This window comes from Sparus aurata, chromosome 17 (genome assembly GCF_900880675.1).
Source record: "Sparus aurata chromosome 17, fSpaAur1.1, whole genome shotgun sequence".
Lineage (NCBI taxonomy): Eukaryota > Metazoa > Chordata > Actinopteri > Spariformes > Sparidae > Sparus > Sparus aurata.
This window is the reverse complement of record NC_044203.1, coordinates 14,574,972-14,596,954: the sequence shown is the minus strand read 5'-3', so window position 1 is coordinate 14,596,954 and position 21,983 is coordinate 14,574,972. Positions and strand designations below refer to the sequence as shown.

General features: G+C 38.7%; 1 protein-coding gene across 7 annotated transcripts in view; it reads right to left on the bottom strand.

The window, feature by feature from the left end:
- Positions 1-8,852: 8,852 nt before the first annotated feature.
- LOC115567061 (CUB and sushi domain-containing protein 3-like) overlaps positions 8,853-21,983 on the bottom strand; it is a 219,280-nt gene continuing 206,149 nt past the window's right edge. For all 7 annotated transcript variants that reach the window (XM_030393247.1, XM_030393251.1, XM_030393249.1 and 4 more), the window contains 7 exons: positions 17,501-17,680; positions 17,060-17,125; positions 15,334-15,492; positions 14,821-14,933; positions 13,935-14,022; positions 12,166-12,307; positions 8,853-11,418 (listed from right to left, as the gene is read on the bottom strand). In XM_030393247.1, coding sequence (XP_030249107.1) covers positions 11,259-11,418; positions 12,166-12,307; positions 13,935-14,022; positions 14,821-14,933; positions 15,334-15,492; positions 17,060-17,125; positions 17,501-17,680 — 908 coding nt within the window. In that variant the 3' untranslated portion in view covers positions 8,853-11,258. The remainder of the gene's footprint in view (positions 11,419-12,165; positions 12,308-13,934; positions 14,023-14,820; positions 14,934-15,333; positions 15,493-17,059; positions 17,126-17,500; positions 17,681-21,983) is intronic.

The window sequence follows — 21,983 nt, the reverse complement described above, 5'->3', positions numbered from 1 at the left end:
GCTTCCTGGCTTGTCTAGTCAATAATATTTCATGCCACAGAGAATACTTAGGATCTGAAACCAAGTTTTTTAGGCAATTTAACCCTGCTGACCCTGCTCAAAGAGGAACATAATGACAGACTGAGAGGCTTAACATAGAAATGTATCTGAAATATGTTGTCTAAACTAGTGTGCATCAAATCATGTGACATCACAATGTTTGCCCAGTGGTGACTTGATAGAAAAGGTCAATAAGTCATCGAACACATAAGGACTCTAAATGACAGTGTAAAAATGTAAAAAAAAAAAAAATGTTTTGGAAAGCGGGGAAATTTTGACCTTAACAGGAACACCATGGCAACCTGGCCAGCAGCTGTCGAGTTGTCTTTACAGAACTCAAGTGTCAGTGGACAGACTGACAGACTAACGGACAAGCGAACGTGTCAGGACTGACAGACCGCGCCCCGAGCACCACCGAGGCAAAAGCACCACGACGCTCCTTCTTATTCTCTTTCTGACACAAAATGTGTTATGACTTCACATATGACTCCCCGGGGGAACATTATCTGGCACGCTACGCATCATGCATTACATGTTGCGACGCACCCTCAAAACAGAGGGTGCCTTAGGAGTTTCCCATGTATGCATCAGATTACCTGATGTTGCTCGGGAACCAGTGATGTTCGGTGTGCTTTTCTTTGTCGGATTGAAGGTCAGCAGCGAGACAGGCAAGACAGAAGAATGAATAAAGTGAAGACGAAGGAGAACACTGGTGTGCAGGAGAGCAGAAGACAAAGGCCAGTACGGCTTAAGAGCAAACTATAGCTTTTTAGATATTCTTTTGTACCAACAGCTTTGTGCCGAAAGTGAGGGGAAAAAAAGCACCTGGAGTGTCTGAGTGAAAATCCTGCACTGTATTTTAGATTTCTGCATTCAGAACATTTATGTTTTTTTTCTCCATGTACAAAACCCTGTCTCAAGTACACAGTGGTCAAGAGAGCTTAACAGAAAAGATGAACATGAGTCAAATAAACACATTACTGTTTGCATAGGGCACGTTGAAAGTGTATTTTTTGTATTTTGGTTTCTGAGTATTTGCAAAGGCTTTTTTTCCCCTCCCAGCAAAAACCTTACATCGTATTTATTCCGTCACTTATCACATTATATCTTTCATACATTGAGGTATATCGTATCGTAACGGATTATGCAACTCTTTCCTCATCTCGGCAAATATTGTGCTGTTAATTCTGCACATGCTACACGATTGGGAATTTTGAGCGGAGGATGGTGGTTCTGTGTGCTGTATTTACTGTTTTCATCTGGCAGAGAAGAGCGTGTAGAGGCAGCTGTTAAAAGCCGCTCTATACTAGAGTCTAGCAGCAGAAAGAAACTGTGTGGATTCTGATCGTGACTTTTAAAATCTTCCCCAAGTGACCTTCATTATATGGCTCTAATTGTGTGAATCAATAGTAAATGATGCAAAGCCAGATAATGGCACAAAGCTCAGGAATGACCACTCACTCTTGGAAGTTTTGTGGCCAGATGCCACATGATTAGGGGCAGGAAATGGACAAAAACCGAACTAATGTTCAACACAGCCAACCAAATCATTCTTTCCTTAATAAACTGGTAAGTCGGGAGACGATGGAGACAAAAGTAGAAGCCAAGAGGAATCCAATGTCCTTGTGCAGGATTTGAAGGACTGCCATAAGTCAATAGATTGCTCCCCCCTTTTTAAATTAGATTGGGAGGAGATAACACATGTCCATACAGTGTTGTCCAAAGAGACGGTTCAACAAAATCTAGTAAAGAGACAAACAGAAGTGACAGCAGACGGCAGGGACAGTTTGGGTCATCCATCAAACTGTCCCTGACAGCTGAAGAGAAAGTAGCCGCCTCCAGACTTCCTGCCTCATGCATTATGTTAAACACAAGCCTTCATGATACACAGCTATTATTTACAGTAAACAGCTAGAATGAAAGTGTTGTTTTACCGCACTGAGTGATTTAGTTTGTATCTACCTCAAGGTAAAATCTGCCAAATTATCCATATAAAAAAAGACTGTTAAGCTCATGAATCCCAGAATGCAGCACTGCCTTTGTGTTTTGGGGCTTTTAACCTGGTCTGAGCAGGAGAGAATCCAAAACACACTTATCCAGCGATCCTTGACTCCAAAATTGCATGTCACCCCTTAATGGCTGCTCACACACCACATCTAGTGTCTCTCCTCCCACCGGGGTATTGTTAAGTTCACGGTTAGCCACCAACACTCCATAGAGCTAAAGCAAAAAAGCTATCTGACTAAATACAGGAATAAATAAAGCTGTGCTTAGAGCTGCCACTTAGTTGTCACAAATCCTCACCATGCACAGCCCAAAGTTCTCTCAGTGTGCTACTTAATGGACAACTTAAGCCGTCCTCTTTGAGAAGGCGCTGCAGGCAGCACCGTGGCACATTAACATCAGCAGAACACTATGCGATTATTCCTCGCAGGACAAATGTACTCAATCATATGCTTAGATAGCATCACATGTGGCACACTTTCCCCTCCCCTCCAGTTTTATGCTGAAATGAGTTCCACTTCCTGCAGAGCATGCATGATACCCAATCCAAAATGTCAGCGTCCAATGATTTATGACACACAGAGAGGTTGCATATATCATGCCAAAACATTTCATTGATAAGATGAAATGTCACATACGGACTAATGCATTCCTCATAACCACAAGTTTTCCCCCCACTCAATGTTTCTCCTCAAATGATGCAGTATACACTCCATGGCCACTTAGACAAACCTGTACAATGTAAAATAAATCCATACAACAGCTTTGCCATGAATTCTCTTTTTATGAAGCTAAAAAATGCTTTAGTATCTGTTATGTCAGAAAGATAATAATTCTTCTTTATGTTTATTGTTGAGGTGGTAGCGAGAGGTGGCGGTGTGACACTGGAATGCATTACGTAGAAAGGTGTCGCTCTCATACATGTAAGTGGGGTGGGCAAAATATTAGATAAACCTCTCAGTATTGTATTGCAGATCTTCACCAACTGCAAACTACAACCTCAATAATTGTCATGTAGTTAAAGGTCCAGTGTGTAGGATGAATGGAGGACCTTCTGTAAAGGCAGAAATGGAATATAGTATTCATAACTATGTTTTCAACAGTGTATAAATCAGCTGAAACCAAGAACTGTTGTGTTTGTGTTTGCTTGGAAGGATTAAGTAAATAGTTATTTCACCTTCAAAGCAGTATGATGTAGAAATTGGCATTTTCTACATCATACCATTCACCCTTTTACAAGTCAGTGGACCATCAACATGATTTTCAAGCTGTTAAGTTAAACACAATGTTGCGTTAACAAACAATTAAATGGTTTATAAAAACATTTGTGTATCGTTCATTAGTAAGTTGCAGCTGATGTTTATAAACCTTTACAAAAGCCTAATAAATGTTTAATAAAGCATTTCATTGTTGACAGTGAAATAACTATTACCTAATGCTTAATTATCTTCAAATTGACCAGTTAATAATGATGGTTACTATTAATAGTTATCAAGCCTTTTATATACCTACAGACCCTAAAGAGGGCATTTTGCGTTGTAAGTGGCCACCATAGGGGAGGGTGTGATTATGTTACTATGGATCCAACTGATCTACTCTACCTCGCCTCTGATTGGCTCACACTGATATTCTTACCCCAACCCTAACCAGTCTCACTCCCCAAACCTTACCTCCCCAACCAACAAAGGCAGACTTTGCTGTAGAGCTGTCATATAAGATCACTGTACAGATGTGCCTAGTGAGGCAGCCAGTAAGAGTAAATAGTCTGATCAGTGTGCAGAGGCAAAGCGAGAAAGCAAAATATAACGAAAAGATTATCTGATATTCAGAGTATTTGGTGTGTTATTGTTAGTTGTTTTCACTCACAGAAACAACAGAGTGAATCACTGGTTCAGTCAATCAGATTTTCTGGGATGTTCTCGGTTTCTAAGACAAAAAGGATCAGTAGGACTGTACATATCATACAATGTAGCCCTTAACACCACATGAATGAGTTCCCTGTCATATTTTATGCAAAAATAATATTTTCAAAATGCTTCTTTGTCTAGCATTTGATCTGTCATTCATTATTACCGTCCCACATAAAGCTGATGAGATATGTCTTTGATTTTTGATTGTTAGTCCAAGAAAATAAACGAGGAACAGAAATGCCGCTCAATAGCTCCGGCCCTGTGAATGAATAATACACGTGCTGTTTCAATCATGAAGCCCAATTACTCACTCACAAGCCTGAGCGATCAAAAGCAGGCTCCTCTGTTCTATTGTCGGATTTCTTTTTCTCTGGATTTTCCTGAGGGGGGGGAGCGTAGGAGTTTTTTAAATTTTTTTTAATTTTTTTTTATGACTGCTGTGATTGAGGCTTTGTGAGATGATGAAATTACAATAATGCGCTGTGTGTTTTTAAAACTGCACTCGTGTTCTTTGTAAGGCTCATCATCCTCCATACAGCGGAGTATATTACCGGCTTCAATTTGATGTCTTAAAGATCTGCCTTCTGGGAGAAGCGATTTTCCGCAGTGAGGGACGTCTTGTGTGACAGATGTGATTGGCTGGTCAAAAGCGTGTTTTATTATTTTTTTTTCTCTTTTCTTCAAAGAGGAGGAATAAGAAAAAGCAGAAAAAAGGGTTGTGTGCTGCTGCTTACTTCATATCAAATTGAATCCGCTTCCTTCAGGAGCGTGTCACAAGGCATTAGAAGCTAATTTAGAAATTTTCTCTCAATTATTCTCACAGTTAATTGCTGTAGACGGGGGACTATTAAGTTGGACACCCTGTGAGCAATTAGATCAAAGTTGTCATGTGTCAAGAGGAGCTTTAGTGTTCACACCGCCTTTGTGTGGTCTATCAAGGTCACATGGATGTGGCTCAAGGCTGGCTTTTTGTTATTCACCTCCAAGATATTCTCTGATCTGAATGTCTATGAACGTCTGGATAAACAGATATGAGCCGGTGACATTTATAAAATTTTTCCAATCTTTATACGTTGTGTCCCACAGTGTCAATCTATCTTGAGTTATTGCTCGAGAAAACTCTACTCGTGTGTTGTCATCTAATCAAGAATTTAGCCTAGAAGTATAAATGTCATGTTATAGTTTAATGAACATCATCAATGTACTCAAACAATGTGTCAATATGTCTCTGCAGCAGTGTATGAGGTGGTTACTGTAATGCACAGCAATTGCTTCATATTCTGCACTGACATTCCAAGTGTCAGTGGTGATGTTGAGATGCAACAATTGATGTATTCAACTGTGAGGGAAAGTCTTAAATGTCCCTTTTTATTTTGATATTTTGTCCTTACATTTGAAACTTAACAATATAGATACAACATTATTTGTGGGCTTACGACATGAGCTTTGTCTTGTGGTAGTTATGTGATTGCAGGGTATGAATGGATGTATTCATGTATCGTATATGGAGTAATGTGCAGCGGAAATTAACACAAAGGGTCTTTGGTAAGGAGTTCATCCTGAAGGGGGTTGGTGAGGCCTCTCTAGTGTTTGAGTTTTTTGACTTTAGCCTGATGTAGGACACACAACAATGGTTGAAGTCTATAAGAAGTCATGAGGCGGATGTTGAGATAATGCTTTGTTGTTTTGGGTTATACAAAAGAGTAGGAGAGACTGCTTCTCTTCAGTCATCATCTATGCGCTGCCGATTCGTGGCTCTTGCTTGCAAGCAATAAAGAACTTCTAGACCAGAAAAGAAATATTATGTCAAACTTGGTGTTCTCATCTGCACTAGACATGCGACTGATTTTCAGTTGCCACGACACAACCTACTGAAAAGACATTTGTTCGAGTAAAACAATGAAAAAATGAAAAGAGAACACAAGACACGTTTTTTGCCTTTATATGTATAAGTTCATTAAAGAATGAATTCACCCTCGTATGAAATGTGAGTATGTTTGATGAATATGAAAATACAGCCAGCAGTGGTTTAGCTTAGCTTAGCTGAATACAGTCGGAAAAGCTAACCAAGCAAATAAGCATATTTTCCAAAATGTCAACGTTTTCCTTCACGCCTATTTTGAGAAGTTTAGAAAGAGATATCCATCTGAAAATGTAATATTCTGACCTAATGTATGATATCCCAGAAGTAGGAAGAACGTGTTACATTATGGATCATGCTCATGATTTATAATGAGAACTGCCTAATAATAAATTGACTTTTTAGGAAGCTGCACAATCCAAACTCCAGACGCACACAAATTTCTGACCTTTCAGCTGACGGCTGCTCTCCAGATATAGTGTTGATCGTGCTTATTGACCTCCGTTTAACATCCTTTAATTCATACCAGGCAGAGACTGTCCTTCATCTACTGTAGGCTATTTTCCAATGCCCATGTGATTTAACTCTTGGTTAAAAATTTATTTAGCTGAAATGGTTATGGAGGAAATTACATTATTCATCCACTTTAAGATTAAAAAGGGTATATTAAAGTATATAACTCTTCCTGCTCTCGGAAACCGTTACATGGAATATTAAATCCCAGGCTATTTTCCGAGACATAACCTTTACATGAATTTCATTGTTATAAGCAGTGAAAATGCTGTTACTTAGCGCACTAATCTACCACATCAAAATAGTTTAAACTCCGACTTATTCAATAAAAAAATGTGTAGAGGAAATTGTCAGTAACTTATATTTCCTTTGGGGTTTCCTTTCTCAACATCTTCCCATCTGTATCGAGAATGGTCCACCACCCTGAGGACATCTGGCCAATGAGAGCAGAGTGGTGGAAAATGGCTCATTAGTGAAAGACTGAAATATGCAGTGAGGGAGAGGCTAGTTAGTCAACTGACAATCCAGCAGATTAAAGCCAAAAGATCCATGGAAGCAACTCATTATGCCTAAACACGCGCGGGGAGAAAACCAACAACTTCACCGACTTCTGCTTCTTTTGGTAAACACAAGACATTGTGCAACGCAGGGTAAAGAGGGGAAAACTCAGCCCGTTAGATGGTTCTATCAACACTGCTCATACAGAGGCTGTTTTATTATGCACACGGCCGAGAGTTGCTTCCACCACGCAACGTGTCAATATTGCTGGCTGTCGATGTTGCGGGGTGTGATTTCACAGCATACATACAGGCCTGTGATGAAAGTGGAGGAGCGCCACGGGGTATCTGCACATCAGAGGCAGCCAGGAACATCCCTTCATTGTGCCCGCGCATGCACCTCTGCAAATTGATTTTCTAAAGCAGGCACATGCCCACGCCACAAGACCGCGGATTCCTCCATGAACAGGACAGTGAAATCAGCTTACTGCACTAACCTGCTCAGTCACCAGATCTCAATAGAGCATTTGTAGGATGACATGGTACAAACTGCAGCAGGAGCACAGAGAGATTCCTCAGAGGATTCTCCCGACATAGAAACCAGAGGTCTAATGAGGCAATACGCTGCTCTGAGAGCAAACAGGGGGTCAAAGTCAGTGTTTAGAGGTGGCTGCCATTAGTGTATTACAGCAGGCATGCACCGTACTGAACAAACAGCCTGAGCCTCTTTGACATCTCGGCCTAGCACCAGCTTATATTACATCATCACCCCTTGGGTAAAATCTGCTTGATGAAGCTTTCGAGTAACTTCAATTGAAAATCCTTCTGGCAAATATTTCTAATCCATAGATAAATCCCAGGCTTAGACTTTAAAGTATATGCTTAACCTTAAGTTGGAAATCAAACTGGTTACTGCCAGTCAAGCGCAAGTCGTCTTGATTTTTATGGGGGCTCTTCATGCTTTCTTTATTGAGCATTCGGTGATATCTGTCACACTCCCTGGCAATTTCTCTACTCTGATTGCCGTAATTGGATTAATCTTAGTCACATCACGGCCTGACAGTCTGTCACCTCCACATGTTGCCAAGACTGCGGCAGGTGTCCACCTTCTTTGATTCTGTCTGTCATGAAGTGTTGTGGATTTAGTCCTTATCTCTAATTTCTTTGATTATTACTGAATACTATATTAGTAAGATAACTTTAACAAACCTTTCTCAGACATACTGATGTTTTACAGAATTATGCAGTTTCAGTTACAAGTACTATAGAAAACCATGTCATGCTGAATGGCGTTTCATTCAAATGCTTCACAGTTCATGTAATGCCTGTAAGAAACATCCTTTTCCTACTTGGTACTTGCTGTACCACTACCAGAGTTCATAAATGGCTGATTTGGAAAATAACCCACCTTGAAGATTTGAAAAAATACAAAAATACAACTGTAATCCGTCTTATATTCAAAGTAAAGTAAAATCAAATGTCATTTCAGCTCTTTTCTAGAGTAAATGTCAGCTATTTGTAACCACTGCTGGTGACAGAAAAAGAGGCAGGCGAAATAAGACTCCAGGAGATTACAGCGGAGATGAGGAAAGATCAGCAAAGTTAATGCTGCAGTTTGAGTGCTCTTGAAAGTACGGATATTCAGAGATGGGGTTTAAATTATACCCCTATGTCACCTCTTTTGTGTGTAAAAAAGGTTGAGACTTAGGTTCTGCTCACACCAGGTGTTAACAAGGATTACTTTCTGCAATGTATTGCTACAGGCAGTTTCAGAAGATCTACAGTGTACCTTGGACAGAGATAATATCAGTACTGATCTTATTTTGGCTAAACCAAGCCGTGGTCAGCAAGTACAAAACTCATTAAATGGAAAGAAGCGGCAGATTGAATGATAAAAGCTCTGTGCTTAGTAAGGAACCACTTTTCTTACATTGCAAACACAGCGAAAGAGTGCAGAGTTTCAGAAACGGAGGCTGAACAAAGCCACAATATCTCAATGAATAAAAGAAGAGAATAGCAACACTGCAGTTCATTGTTTCATATTTTATATATAAATTAAGGATTTATACATTGCTGATAAAGAAAAAATACAAAACATTTTTGATCTTACATGACATTTACATGTGAAATTTTACACAACATATTCAATAACTTACAAATGCTTTATTTGCATAAAAAATATATCTCTTTACAAAAGTTTCGTAATATTTACATATTCATGTACAGAGACTGTTGTTGAATGGGATAACAATTGTGTGGTACATTTAAAAGCATTCTACTCTAGTCTGATGTGAGACCGACTTGCCGTATACTGTTTTTGCCAGGTGCATTTCTTTTTCTCATCCATAAGAAATATGAACTCGCAAAATATATTACATATCGATAACACAAGACATCTTGCCAAAGAATGCCATCAAGTATCAAAACTGTATAAATGTACAAAATGTAACAGCAATGACAGGAATCAACATAGTGGTACAAAGTACTATAGCAGCAATTGCTATACTGGATCACTTTTTGCCAACATGCACAGATATGAAACTATGAGCTGCTTTTTAAACACCTCTTTTTAGATAAACTGTCAGAGCTGACATCAATCAGCTGAATCATTGTTAACTGTGCAGATAAATTACACGGATGTACAGTTTTACTAATGCAATAAATGTTATGTCTTCCTTAAAAACATATGCCCATACAGTATTCAAGGCACTGCAATGATGTAGAAATGTGATGACAGTGTGGAATTACTTTTTTCTTTTAAAAATGGATGGATGGTAGTTCAACACTGATGGTGGCTCATGTTTAAGTGTGCAAATCTTTTCATGTATACTGTACATTTGTTGGCAGAAGCTGATGGTTCAGTGAGACAATGAAATCATTTGTATCAGTGGGCGTCAATAAAATAGGCCAAGGCTGTGCGTTCATCAAGTTTCTCCAAGTAGGAGTGTGGATCAGGTTATTTACTGACTAAGGCACGGTTTCCCAAAAGAATTAAAGAACGACTAACACTGCTCAATGTGTGAAAAACCAGGATGGATGTGGAGGTTGCACTTGTTCTGTCATGAAATTACCCTAAAGTGAGGCAGACGCATGTCAACGTTTGTACTAAAATTGAACAAGACAACAAGCTTCACCCGACCACAGACTGCCCACCGACATATCTTTGCACATTGATTTACTGACTTCCAGGCTTAAATAAACTTCTGGGAAACCTGGCCAGCTGTAGGTACTGTGCACTGTAGATATTCTCAACTCTCTTTTGTTCAACAACCCCTGAAACAATTAAGCAACTCCTACTTTGAGATTCTTGATACACACAGGCTCAAGGCTAGGGGTAATTCACTCTGATTTTGGTTTATTTGGGACACAAAGCTGGAAAATCATAAAAAGAAAAATTACCTCAAGAGAAATCAGTTTTCAGGACAGTTTCAATAACTTAGGAACAGATAAAATACATGGATGACATGAGTACAGCCCCAAATGACTAATATACTGAAAGATACAGTGTGCCTAGGATAGACCAAATTTAAACTCTCATCCTTAAAGAACAGCTCTGTCGTAAACAAATTCACCGCACTCAACTTGATAATAAACCTTAATGTTGACTATATTTCTTGTGAAGAAAATGTACTCTATTGTTGTCAGAGAACCTGCACTGTAACAATAAAAGCCCTAGCATTCCCAGCGGCACTCCAGAAAAATGGTACTGCACTTCAGTAATTAAATCCCTGGCCATATATCTCGTCAGTAGGAGGTACCATCCAATTAAGAGGTAAAATTGGCCATATAACGTTGAACAGACTACAGCACCGACACTATTTAAAGAGAGGCAGTTTCTTGTCCACTTCCTAATCCCCTCTCTCACACCCCACAGCTTAGAAAATAGACTCTAAAGATTACATTGATCAACTCACAGTTGAGAGGCTCCTCTCTTCCATAAGAGAAAGTAACTCATCAGGGGAACATGAGACGAAGACAGAAACAAACCAAAACAGGGTCAATATCTGGGCTGTTATTATTTTAGAAAAAAAAGTTTGAATTTTTCATTTGGCATTGTGAAGTAACCCCTCTATATATTTATACTAAAGAGCATAAAATACTCAATTTTATCTATATGCCAGAGGCTCTTTTATTCATAAAGCCAACACTCACAGAGTGTAAAGAACGCTTTACTTCACCGAGCTACGGGAAGATCTGGAAAGGTGTGCGACCTCCCCTTCCTTTCTCATTAATCTTTGAGATTCTGTATACGATCAACTGCAACTGCCGTAAGTGTTGCTGAAAATGTGCTTTATGTTTCTGATCAACTCTTTGTCTTTGTTGAATGTCATCAGAAACAGGAAAAATATAAATGTCTGTATATATATTTATGTAGAGCAAAAGAAGGAGAAGTTGTATTCTCCTTCCACTTGTTCCTCTTTCACTCAGTAGACATCAAACCATGGTGCAGATGGTGTTGAGATTGGGGTCAAAGCGGACGACTTTCCCCTCAGCAGCTTTAGTGTTTGTGTTGTACATGGGATTCTCAAAAGTGGCCTGTCCATTGTTGTTCTCATGGACAGAACATCCTGTGTACTGCGCTTTATCTGTTTTCCTGGGGGGGTGGGGAAAGAAAAATGAGGTTGCATATTAGTTGAGAGACAGTATCCCAATTATCTCCCCTCCTTCCAATCCAATAAACATCTTTCCATTATCTTGTGTGGACAGCTGCAGTAGGTAAATTAGGCTGAATGGTAATTATTGTTGAAAAGATCAGTCAGAAGAGCCTGTGCCTGTTCACTGGTAACTAACGTAATGAGTGCAGAATTTACATGTCACAGGCTCTTGCTGTATGCACTGTTCTGAGAGGTACTCTGTAAATCAAGACAAAAACCCACTGGACTACGCACAACACATACACATGCAGAGAGGAATACACTACATTGCATACTATATTAAAGTCACTCATTAAAAATGACATATACTGCTGTGTAACCCGACAACACATTGACTAACATTGCATCATGCTTTGAAGCCTCTCAAGAGTAAGCTACTGTATCAAGTGAGGAACCTTGCTGCAGTGAAGCAGGCTGTGGAAGTGGGCCACAGTGTACTTATCTACCTCATCTTGATGTGCATTTCCTGTGGCTGCAACTGTACAAACATCCACATAAATATGGGTTTGCAAAACTTTTCCAGCATCTGATCTGTGGTAGATAACTTTGAGAGTCAACATGGGAAACGCACTCATGGAAATGTAGTACTTTCTCTCTCAGGTGGGAAACAAACCAACAAAGACTACAGTAGCTACTACATTTGGGATTCCAGGCTGGTATGGAAGGCACAAAGATACGACACATACCGCTGTTTGTAGAGATAAAATCCGAGGCCTGCAAAGATGAGGGCAAAGAAAGGCACGAGGATAGCTACAGCGACAGAACTGCTGTTGGTAGAGCCATTGGTTTCGGGGTCAATGAGTGTAATATTCTCCCTCACACTCAGACCTGGAAGAAAAACATCATATTTAGCAAAAAGCTTAGTAGTCAATGGATGAAAAACATTAAAAATATTGAGATTAGCAAAATGGCACTGGAGAAAATAAATGAAAGAAATAGAGACATACGCATCATCTGCTGGTGACGATGATGATGATGATAATGAAGAAGAAGATGATCACAATGATGACAAGTCGGAGACGCAGCAGCCCGTTGATAAAGACGACAACCATAATGATCATAGTGATAATGATCACTGTTACTGTAATAATCTTGTTGAAGACAATCATGAGATGATGACAACAGGAATGTTGAGCACAAAGTCGTAAAGGACGATGATGTGGAAGGGAATAATCCACTTTGTGCCACAAGACATGAGTGGTTGTCAGCGGGTGATTAGGGGCCACATACTATAAATGTATGTATGCTATCAATAGAGAGAAAGATATTATGTGGCATTATTTTTTTAATAACATTTTTTTATAACTGGGTTATAAAGTGAGTGCTGCAATTTAATCCAAACGTATTAAACACTAAACACTATAGGTGAATAGGAAAAAAAGTAATATTTGATAGGTATAAAATTCCCCAGTTGATATCTCTTTTTATCACTCCATAAATCAGAAAATATTGTCAACAGCTATAAAAAAATGTTCCTATGTTCTTAGGAATAAAATGGCACATAAAACCCGGCTATGAATGATATATGAATGAACCCTTCTGTAAAAACCTTAAAAATAAGGGATAAGCCTGGAAAGTTTTAGTGCTACTGACGTGGAGATTTCTAGCTCAGTGGACAAGCCAAACCTTATTTTGAGAGAATGACTGACGTGTATGATAAAATCCCATACACATCTAGACACACAAATAATCAACATTTTGTCACAAGTTTGATATTTTATTTAATTAAGTATGTACTATTTCATAATAATTTTACAGAGCAGAAATCTGAACTTAAATAAACACCTAAATGTGGATTTTAGATGTTCTTTCCACGTGTCTGAATGAAGACATGGTATGACGTTTCCATGGGAGGGGGGGGTGTTACTAGAAAGAACCAATATGTTATCATAAAATACTCAATGTCTTTTCTCTCTCTGTGTACAAAGAGAATAATAGATCTCCCAATGAAGGAGAAACATCTATTTACAAAAAGATGTTTTCATATCCATCTCAACAAAATGTTACCTTATTCCTACATTTGCAACATTTTTGAAATATTATATAGATTTGCAATAACGGATAGACACGTTTGAGGGCATGTTTTTTCAACAAAAAGCTGTTAAGAAAGTCTAAAACTGCAAGTATTTAATCTCGCTCACTGAAAAATTCCGTCTCTCTCTTTCGCTCAATAGTCCTTTCACAGTATTTGTGTTCTTCAGGTTTCAAGTTTTCCAAGTTGTACAGAGGACCACAGTTGGCTTTGTGATGTCACAAATCATGCTTATATGTACATCTTCAACTCAGATGTAAGGTGAGAACAAAGAAACATCAGCCTTCCAGTGTGAAACTCTCACACATATTTGAGTGGAGTGGAGGATTTAAAGATCATCTCTTTTCTTTACTTCTATGAAAATAAAATATGCGGAGGCGTGCCAATGGCAATGGGACTCACTGTATTTGAAAAGACACATACCAACTCTCTGAAGTCCAAACTGTCCGTAGTCTTTACCCTGTATGAAGCCTTGGAACACATAGCTGCCACCCTCAGGCTCAGCTGAAACCTGGTAGAAACAAAAATAACACAGAGCTCAAGGAAATGTCTGCTTTGTTTCAAGAGCATGCATCATGTTGGATTTTTCTTAGCATCTAAGAAGGTGTTGCATCTATTCTACCCCTAATCAAAAACTGCACATATTGTTTTAGTACGACGATCAACACATTCTGTCATACTACATTCAAAAATAACCCCTTTGTGTTCTGATACCTCCCTCTGGATGCTGCATTGCAGAATGCTATCAATAGCTCTGCCGTGTGCAGTCACCTGTCACATGCTGTTTTTAAGTGGTCCTTGAAGTTTATTTTAGAAGGACTTCAATCCCACCAACAAACATTTCTTTGCATTTGTGTCTCGGCCCTTAGATGTCAACTGTGTGTCAGCTTATTCAGCAAATTTACAATGCGGGAACGCTGAAATAGTTCATACAGAGCACTGGGTGCATTTGATATAGAGCCAATGTAAATATATGTAAACAAAAACAGAGAAGAAGCCAGGAAATTACTAGTATGCTCATATTTACAGTTTCTCCTCATGCATTATAATTTCTTTTCACATTTTTGGCACGCTAAATGGGACGAGAAAAGACTAATAATGAAGAAACACTGGCTGGATTCAGTTGAGGGAAGGCTTATTTTTGCCTCCCAAGTAGTAACAGTCCCATTGCCTGTGATATTCTGTGTGTCTGTCAGACTGAAGCAGAAAAAATAAATACACAAGTCTAATGAAATAACAGACAGTCACAGCTCTTGGTTTTTTTCAAAAGATCACTGGCCTGCTGCTTCAAATTTCTGCGTATACTCACAAATCCATCCATTGCCCAGGTCTCATCAGTAATCCTGCTCAAAGAGCTGTGGGCCACTGCTCTCATCTGGTACAGCAACAGCATTAACCGTGCCTCCTGGCGCTTGTACACTCCTACAAGGTAGAGGCAACACGAGAAGCGGTGTGAGTAAAGTGATGAAGCAGTACGAATGTGGGGGAATGATAAAAGAAGAGAGAGAAGCAGCGACAAAATGAAGAAAAGCAGAAGAGAAGCAGTTCGAAAAAGACAAGAACAGAAGAGAAAACAGTCGAGGGAGGAGGGGAGGAGGGGAGTGACTCTTGAGTGGGCAGTTAGTCAGTCAGTGCAGACCAATACATCCGTCTTTACAGCCAATAGTCAATTTCCACTCTCATGCATGAGATCATTTGGTGATTGACTGATTGACATGAGGTACCCTCAGAATAAATGGAAGTGACACAAAGAGGTAGTGAGAGGAGGAAAGGGGAGGCGGAGAGGAGGGAGAAGAAGACAGATGATTTATAGATGACTCACCAGAGAGTAGAAACTCCATGCTACTGTCGGTTAAAGTTACATTGACTTTTCCAGTCGAGGCATTAAAGCTTGTGACTGTCAAAGTCATCGGCTGTTTCTGGCCTTTGTAATCATAGGAACCCTTCCAGACGAAATCAGGGGCAAACACGTTGTCAGGAACTTAAGGAAAGGAACGGAAAACTCATTAAATAATGTCATTAAAATAATGAGAAAGAACATGTTGCTGATCTCATTCCTATTAACCAGCGTTGTCTAACAACATCAAATCAAAATTATGTTTTTAATGCAAGCTGACTACTTGCACCCACACTGGAAAATGGTAATTGGATGTGCAGTGGAATCAACATATCAAACAGCTGATAACGGTATTTTCATTCAATTTGAATAAAATCATGTTGCTTATATGCTTTGACAATCTCAATCAATGATAATTAAATACATTCTGGAAAAGATAACCCGGGCCTCATTCTGCAAACTTGGCACAACTTCTTCATGAAAACTTTTTAGAGCACTTTTACAGAACAGTCATTATCTTGCAGTAATTATTTACAAGGCAATTATTTACAAGGCAATTATCCTTTCAAAGAGGTGACTGTCTGTACTTAGTACCAGGAATTAAACCTAATAATAGTGAGGATGATTATCTATATATACTCGATAATTTTCAGTAATTGCTGGCATAACACGGCGCACTTAGATGGAATGTGACATTATTTTGCAACATTCTGATGTTGTTAATAGCTTTAGTTGTTTAATACAGAATGAGTAAAAGAAAAAAATAATTTTTTAAGAGATTTTTAAAAATTCATGTTACTTCCTTCCACAGTGCAGTTTCACCTCACTGGTTAGATTTGGTTAGCTTACCTAGATCATTGTCTGAGCTCACTGTACCCCCTCAGTCTAAGGGTAATAGTCAAGACAACGAGATTACACAGAAATATCTCTTGTATATTTGTATGTTTCAATAACTACCTTTAACAGTACAGCAGCTTTGAGCTCAGTGCTAATGTAAGCAAGCCAATATGCTCATTATGCCATACTGATATTTGTAATGTGGTGTTTACTATGTTCACAACCTTAGTTTAACACGCAAGCATGTTAAAATGAGCTAATTAGCACTAAACACAATTTCATTTGTTTAGTATTACAAATAATGACCTTATTGGTACAATGTAAAATCTCCACCAGTTACATGCTTGTATCATCTGGAAATAATTACATTGTTGCACCAATTATAGACCTATTAGATTATATGCATCAAGTATTATAAAATGAACATATCATGACCCATTAATATTTCCTGTAACTAATTACATTTAATTAGATGTTTGTACCAATAATCCAAGCTTAATTTGTTAGAATGTACAACATATGTAACTGCAAAAGAGGTCACAGAATATGGTATGACCATAACATAATAAAAGCAATACACACCAGGTTCGGTGCCAATAACGTTCATTATATGCTAATTAATTTCCTGTAGTGTGAAAAATGCTGACTTGGAGACTAAAAGGACCCATGAAGACAGCGAAAGTTTGATGATTTTGCTGAGACAGGTCTAGTCAATAAACTCAACCCACCGTGCAGCTACAGAGCAACAATGACACCCAGTTTGTACTATAAAAGATACTTTCCTATAGTTGATGCTAAAGCTACCAAAACATAGATGCAAGACTGCTGACTTACATGGCTACCATATGAACAGCTTGTGCATTTGAAGACTCACCACTTATTTTTGGGCTCGGTGTCCCTGTAAAGGGTTTGACAGTTTTCTCATGTGATTTGGAACCGGCTGCAGAAAAACATAAATATGTATGTCACAAAGATGTAGTGATACACAGCCAAGTTTAACAGCTGGAGGATGTTGGGAAAGTAAACATTGCTAAACTGTAACTTGCCGCCCGCATTAAACTTTTCCTCAGTTTAGCGAGATCTCTCGGGGCTCAGTTCTAACAAGCACTTACAAATCAAAACACACTAAAAAAAGAATCAATCGCAATTAGTTGACAGTGTAGTGACGCAGAAAACATCAAAGAAACCACATTGTCTCATTACATTTGATTGGGGTTTTATTTGACTTCCCTCTACCTTTATGCATGAGCACAATCTTCCCCTTGAACTTTTCTAACTTTTATTCCATCCTCGCAGACCTCTGCTGACCACATACCTCTGCAGACAGGCACCTTGCCAGTCCAGCTGCTGTCAGAGCGGCAGACGCGGTGCTCTGAACCTCCGGAAAGGAAATAACCTGGCTGACAGCTGTACACCAGGGTGTAACCGTAGGAGGGCAGGTCCAGACCCACGACGTCAGCGTTGGCCGGGCTCCGCGGCTGCTTGCAGGAGTGAGCTGGAGAGCAAGCCGAGGGCAGATGCATTAGTTCTCACGCATACATACACACAGATGCACAGGTAGACAAGACGATAGTTTAGGACTCATTGGGGGAGGAGAGAGGGGGAGATGAGGGATTAAAAAAAAAGGATAAAAAAAGGAATGATTTTAAAATGTAATTGAGTCCAGGGAGTTATTAGGGAGCATATTGATCCTTTAATATGTGTAGTTTCTTTTTCGGATACGAATATGGATATTTGTGGTTTGGGTGATTTAATGTTTAATTTCAGGATGTATGAGCTTAAATTAAGTCAAAAGAATAACTGCACAAATTGTTTGTAATTTACCCTAAGGTTTGGATTGCAGTATGTGTCCAAACTAGATGAAGCTTACCAGTATTCTTGCAAAACAGTGCTGAAGGAATGTTATTGTGGATCTTGCAGGAGTGTTTTCTATCATGGGGATGTGCACATAGGTTGTAAGGTTACTTAAGGGCATTGGAAGGAGACAGAATGCTGACTGAAATAATTGGCAAATAGGAGGCCTTTAAGTGCTGCCCATGTTCTGGAAGTCAGACCGGTGTGACCTGAAAATAAAATATCAGTATACATCTTGTTGGAGCTTGAGTTTTTCAATGACTCTCTTTTGACTTTCTTGGCTTTGACTCTCTTAGCTAATTAAACTATTCTGTCTTAAAAAAAAACAGGAAGCTAGTGAAACGCTGATTACGCATCATGTTTTAAAGCTGAATCAGAAACTTAGGACAAAAGCTGTCAATGCTGTGTTGCCAAAACATCAGCCTCCTCTTACAGACTGTATTAAATGCTTTCATTCACTCATGAGTGGGTTGAGTATACTTAGTTTAATTTTTGACATCAACAAACTCTCTACAAAACAAAAATTTATGCAAATCAGCCCGTGCCACCAAAACACTGTGGGGTTCAACATTTATGCTCTGAAGCGTCAACAACAATGCGAAAATAGCGAAATAATTTTGCCGCTTGTGAGTGAACGAATTCGTTGCCAGCTGTCAAATGGGAGACAGCTGCAACTGAGTCACAGTACCAAATCGGTCCTTCATGGTGTCTTAATGACATTAGTGGCAACAGGGTGTGGAAGGGATGCCAGGATGAAACCCAGTTTTCTCGGCTTCGTGGAAGACGAATAATGTGTGGGAAATTCCTCCTGTTGGATTAATTTTGTTGGTGTCCGATCCGTGAATATTATATATGTGTGTATGCATGTCTCAAAACATACATTTGTCAATGCTATGACGGCTAAAGCAGGTACAGAAATTGAGCAGGATATTAATCTTATTCATCTTATAGTCTCATACACACACAGGAAGAATAAAAACTTTGAAAGTCTGATGAAGAAAGCACAAGGACAACATGTTGAAGCCACCCACAGCTTTCCCAATAAACTGATAAATCTGCCATGAGGAAATCTAATGTGTTAACTGTTTCCACCACAAGAAAAAAAAAAAAACGGCCCCATGCTGTGAGTTGTAGAAATAAAGTCTGGATAAATAAATAGATATATAATTAAATAAACTCCCTTCTCGCTTCCTGAACACAAGTCTATCAAACCTATTTTAAAATGACAAACAGTCGGCACATGTCCAGAGTGGTTGTAGAGTTTGTAGACCGTGAATGCTGAAGACACTTACAAGGCCGATGAATTGTTTTATCAAAGACATGTCACATTCCTCATCAACTTCTGGTGACAGAGCCAATGTTTATTTACACTTCAAACAGCACAGCGGGCTTCACTCCTGAGATTACACAAGGCCTCGAACGACACTTTCACTTTTTCTGTCACACAACAGCATGTAATGTTCTTAGTTCAAAGTCGCTATCTCAGATAGAAACAGACTGCAATGGTTAGGGACACGGACAGACAGAGACAGATCGGGGCAGACACACAGAGATAGTAGTGCTGATGGATTTCTGTTCCAGACAAGGAGGCTGGCTCGCTGCAGACAGGAACAGCAAGTCACTGTCTAGAAGTTAACTTTTAAACTGTTACAGTGTTTTTCTTAACAATTTTTTTCTTTTTTTATCTTTAACAGGTAATCTTGTTAGTATGCTTTGGTGCCCAAAATGTTGCCAGTCAGAGGTTGCAGGTTTTGACATCAAAACAATGTTTTTCACGGCATCTACCAAGTAAATTGCTACTTTTGCTCTTGTGTAATCAAGTTATACTTGTTTAATGGCACCCCTCAAATCTCAGAATTTCCATGCTGATGCTTTGGAGATTTGGGGTGTGTTCCTACAGACAAAATTATAATCTGATAAAAAGGTAATGTGCTTAAAATCCTGTGATATTAAACTCTTACCTGTGTCCTCTGCATCGATAACACCCATTTATTTCTAATCTCTCCCAGTTTTTGCTTTCACCAGCAGTACAAGATTGGTTGGCTTCACTTTTAAATCCATTTAAGAGGCTTCACAGGAACAGAATACCATTTAATCATAGAGAAAGGTATTTCAGAGGATTTATGACTGGTTTGACTGAGGGTCAACACAGAGTGTCGGGCCCATACGAAGTGCTCATACTCAAATACATATACATAAGCACAGTTTTCCCCTGTTGTATTATGGAACAGACCGCCCTCTGGGTCTGTATGTCCACCTTCAGTGTTTGTCCAAGTGAAAAATTAATACAAAAATATTGCAATACATCAACAGACTTCAAATGAATTAATAATTTAACTTTGAGGCAGACACACACAAACACATTCAGATTTATTGTCTTGGATCTCCAGTGATGTATTTACTATACTCTTTAGTTCAATGTAAAAAATAAATATTAGTTTTATTGATATGTATGTGTTGTTCAATTACATTATCATGGCACAGCTTTTCCAAATCAAACAAACCATTTTCAGCAAAGAAAGATAATGTTACATGCTTTACGTGCAGAACTGTGAAATAAGGATGGTTTCTTCTTTGCCCATATAATGATACACTCATAACACCAACCAGACTAAGAAATGTAAAGTAGGAGGTCTTTTCAAGACAATGTTCTGGAAACAGTTTGCAGTAATGTACAACATCTTCTGGAAATTTCTGTCACTGTCCGATTAAAGAACTAATGTTGTTGTTGTAAAGTTACAGGGCAATTTAACTTCATTTAAAGGATATATGCATAAAGAAAAGATATCACTCGTGGACCTTTTTATGTTTATTTAACTTCAACAATGGTAATGTAACATTAAGGTGAATGTTTCCATAGTTATACATTTGAGATGTAACTCATACAAGTCTGGGATACTTCAATCTGGTGACCATCAGAGATGCTGTCCTCGTTTTAATTCTGGTAGTAACAATGACAGGACGAGGGCAGAGGGAAATCAATACTTTTTCGAGCCACCACAGGTGGTGGAGTAAAGCCGAAGAGCATTTCCTGAAATGCCGCAATCTCAGCAGAGGCATACAAACCTGGCTATGAAACTGTACCTGCTGAACTGAACGAGTCAGGAAAGCCACAAAATATGATTCCTCTGAATGAATTCTCAACTGGTTGTCATGATGCCAATTCAGTGGGTGGCTTTACAACTTCTTGGTTACACAAAAAGGTATAAAATATGTAATTTTATGTTTACCACTGTGAAAGTTAATGGAACTGCAGAGATGTTTTGTACACAAATCCAAAACCGACATTAACAGTTATTGAAATAAAATGTTAAATATATACAGGCTAAGTGACCTTAGATTTAGTCCACTTCTTCATAATAAGGAGATCTAATATGTTTTTAAGTTATAAATTAACACATTTCTTGACAAAATTAGTTGAATCAATATAAAATGGATATGCCTACTTAAGAATCTGCCAGATGCTGGGTTTATTATGTGTAGATTAATCCACTACAAACTGCTTGATGTTTATGTCCATGAGTTGATTTTAACATTCACCTTTTTTTATCAGTCCGTGGGCATTATCCATTAAGCTAAATATCAACCATAGTCAATCAGGGGCACAGAACGGATCTGCCGAGCAACTGACTCCTGACCTCAGCTTGTGTCTGTGCATTGCTTAGTGGTAGCATGCCAAGATGCTGCAGATAACATGTCTTTTATTAAGGCCTTCATTTCCATAATAATTAAATTCAAATTATTATGCATTATGAAACAACCTGAAAGTGACTTTAAGAACATTCAGTTTAAAACTTAGAACTTTGGCTTATTGTTTATCTGCCATTCTGTTGGCTTGTCATGTACATTGATATTTTTGCTTTTTTCTTGGAAGCTCCAAGAAAAAAGTGCAGCTCAAAGAGGTTGTCATCTAAACCTTTCAAAGATTTTATCAGTAGTACATG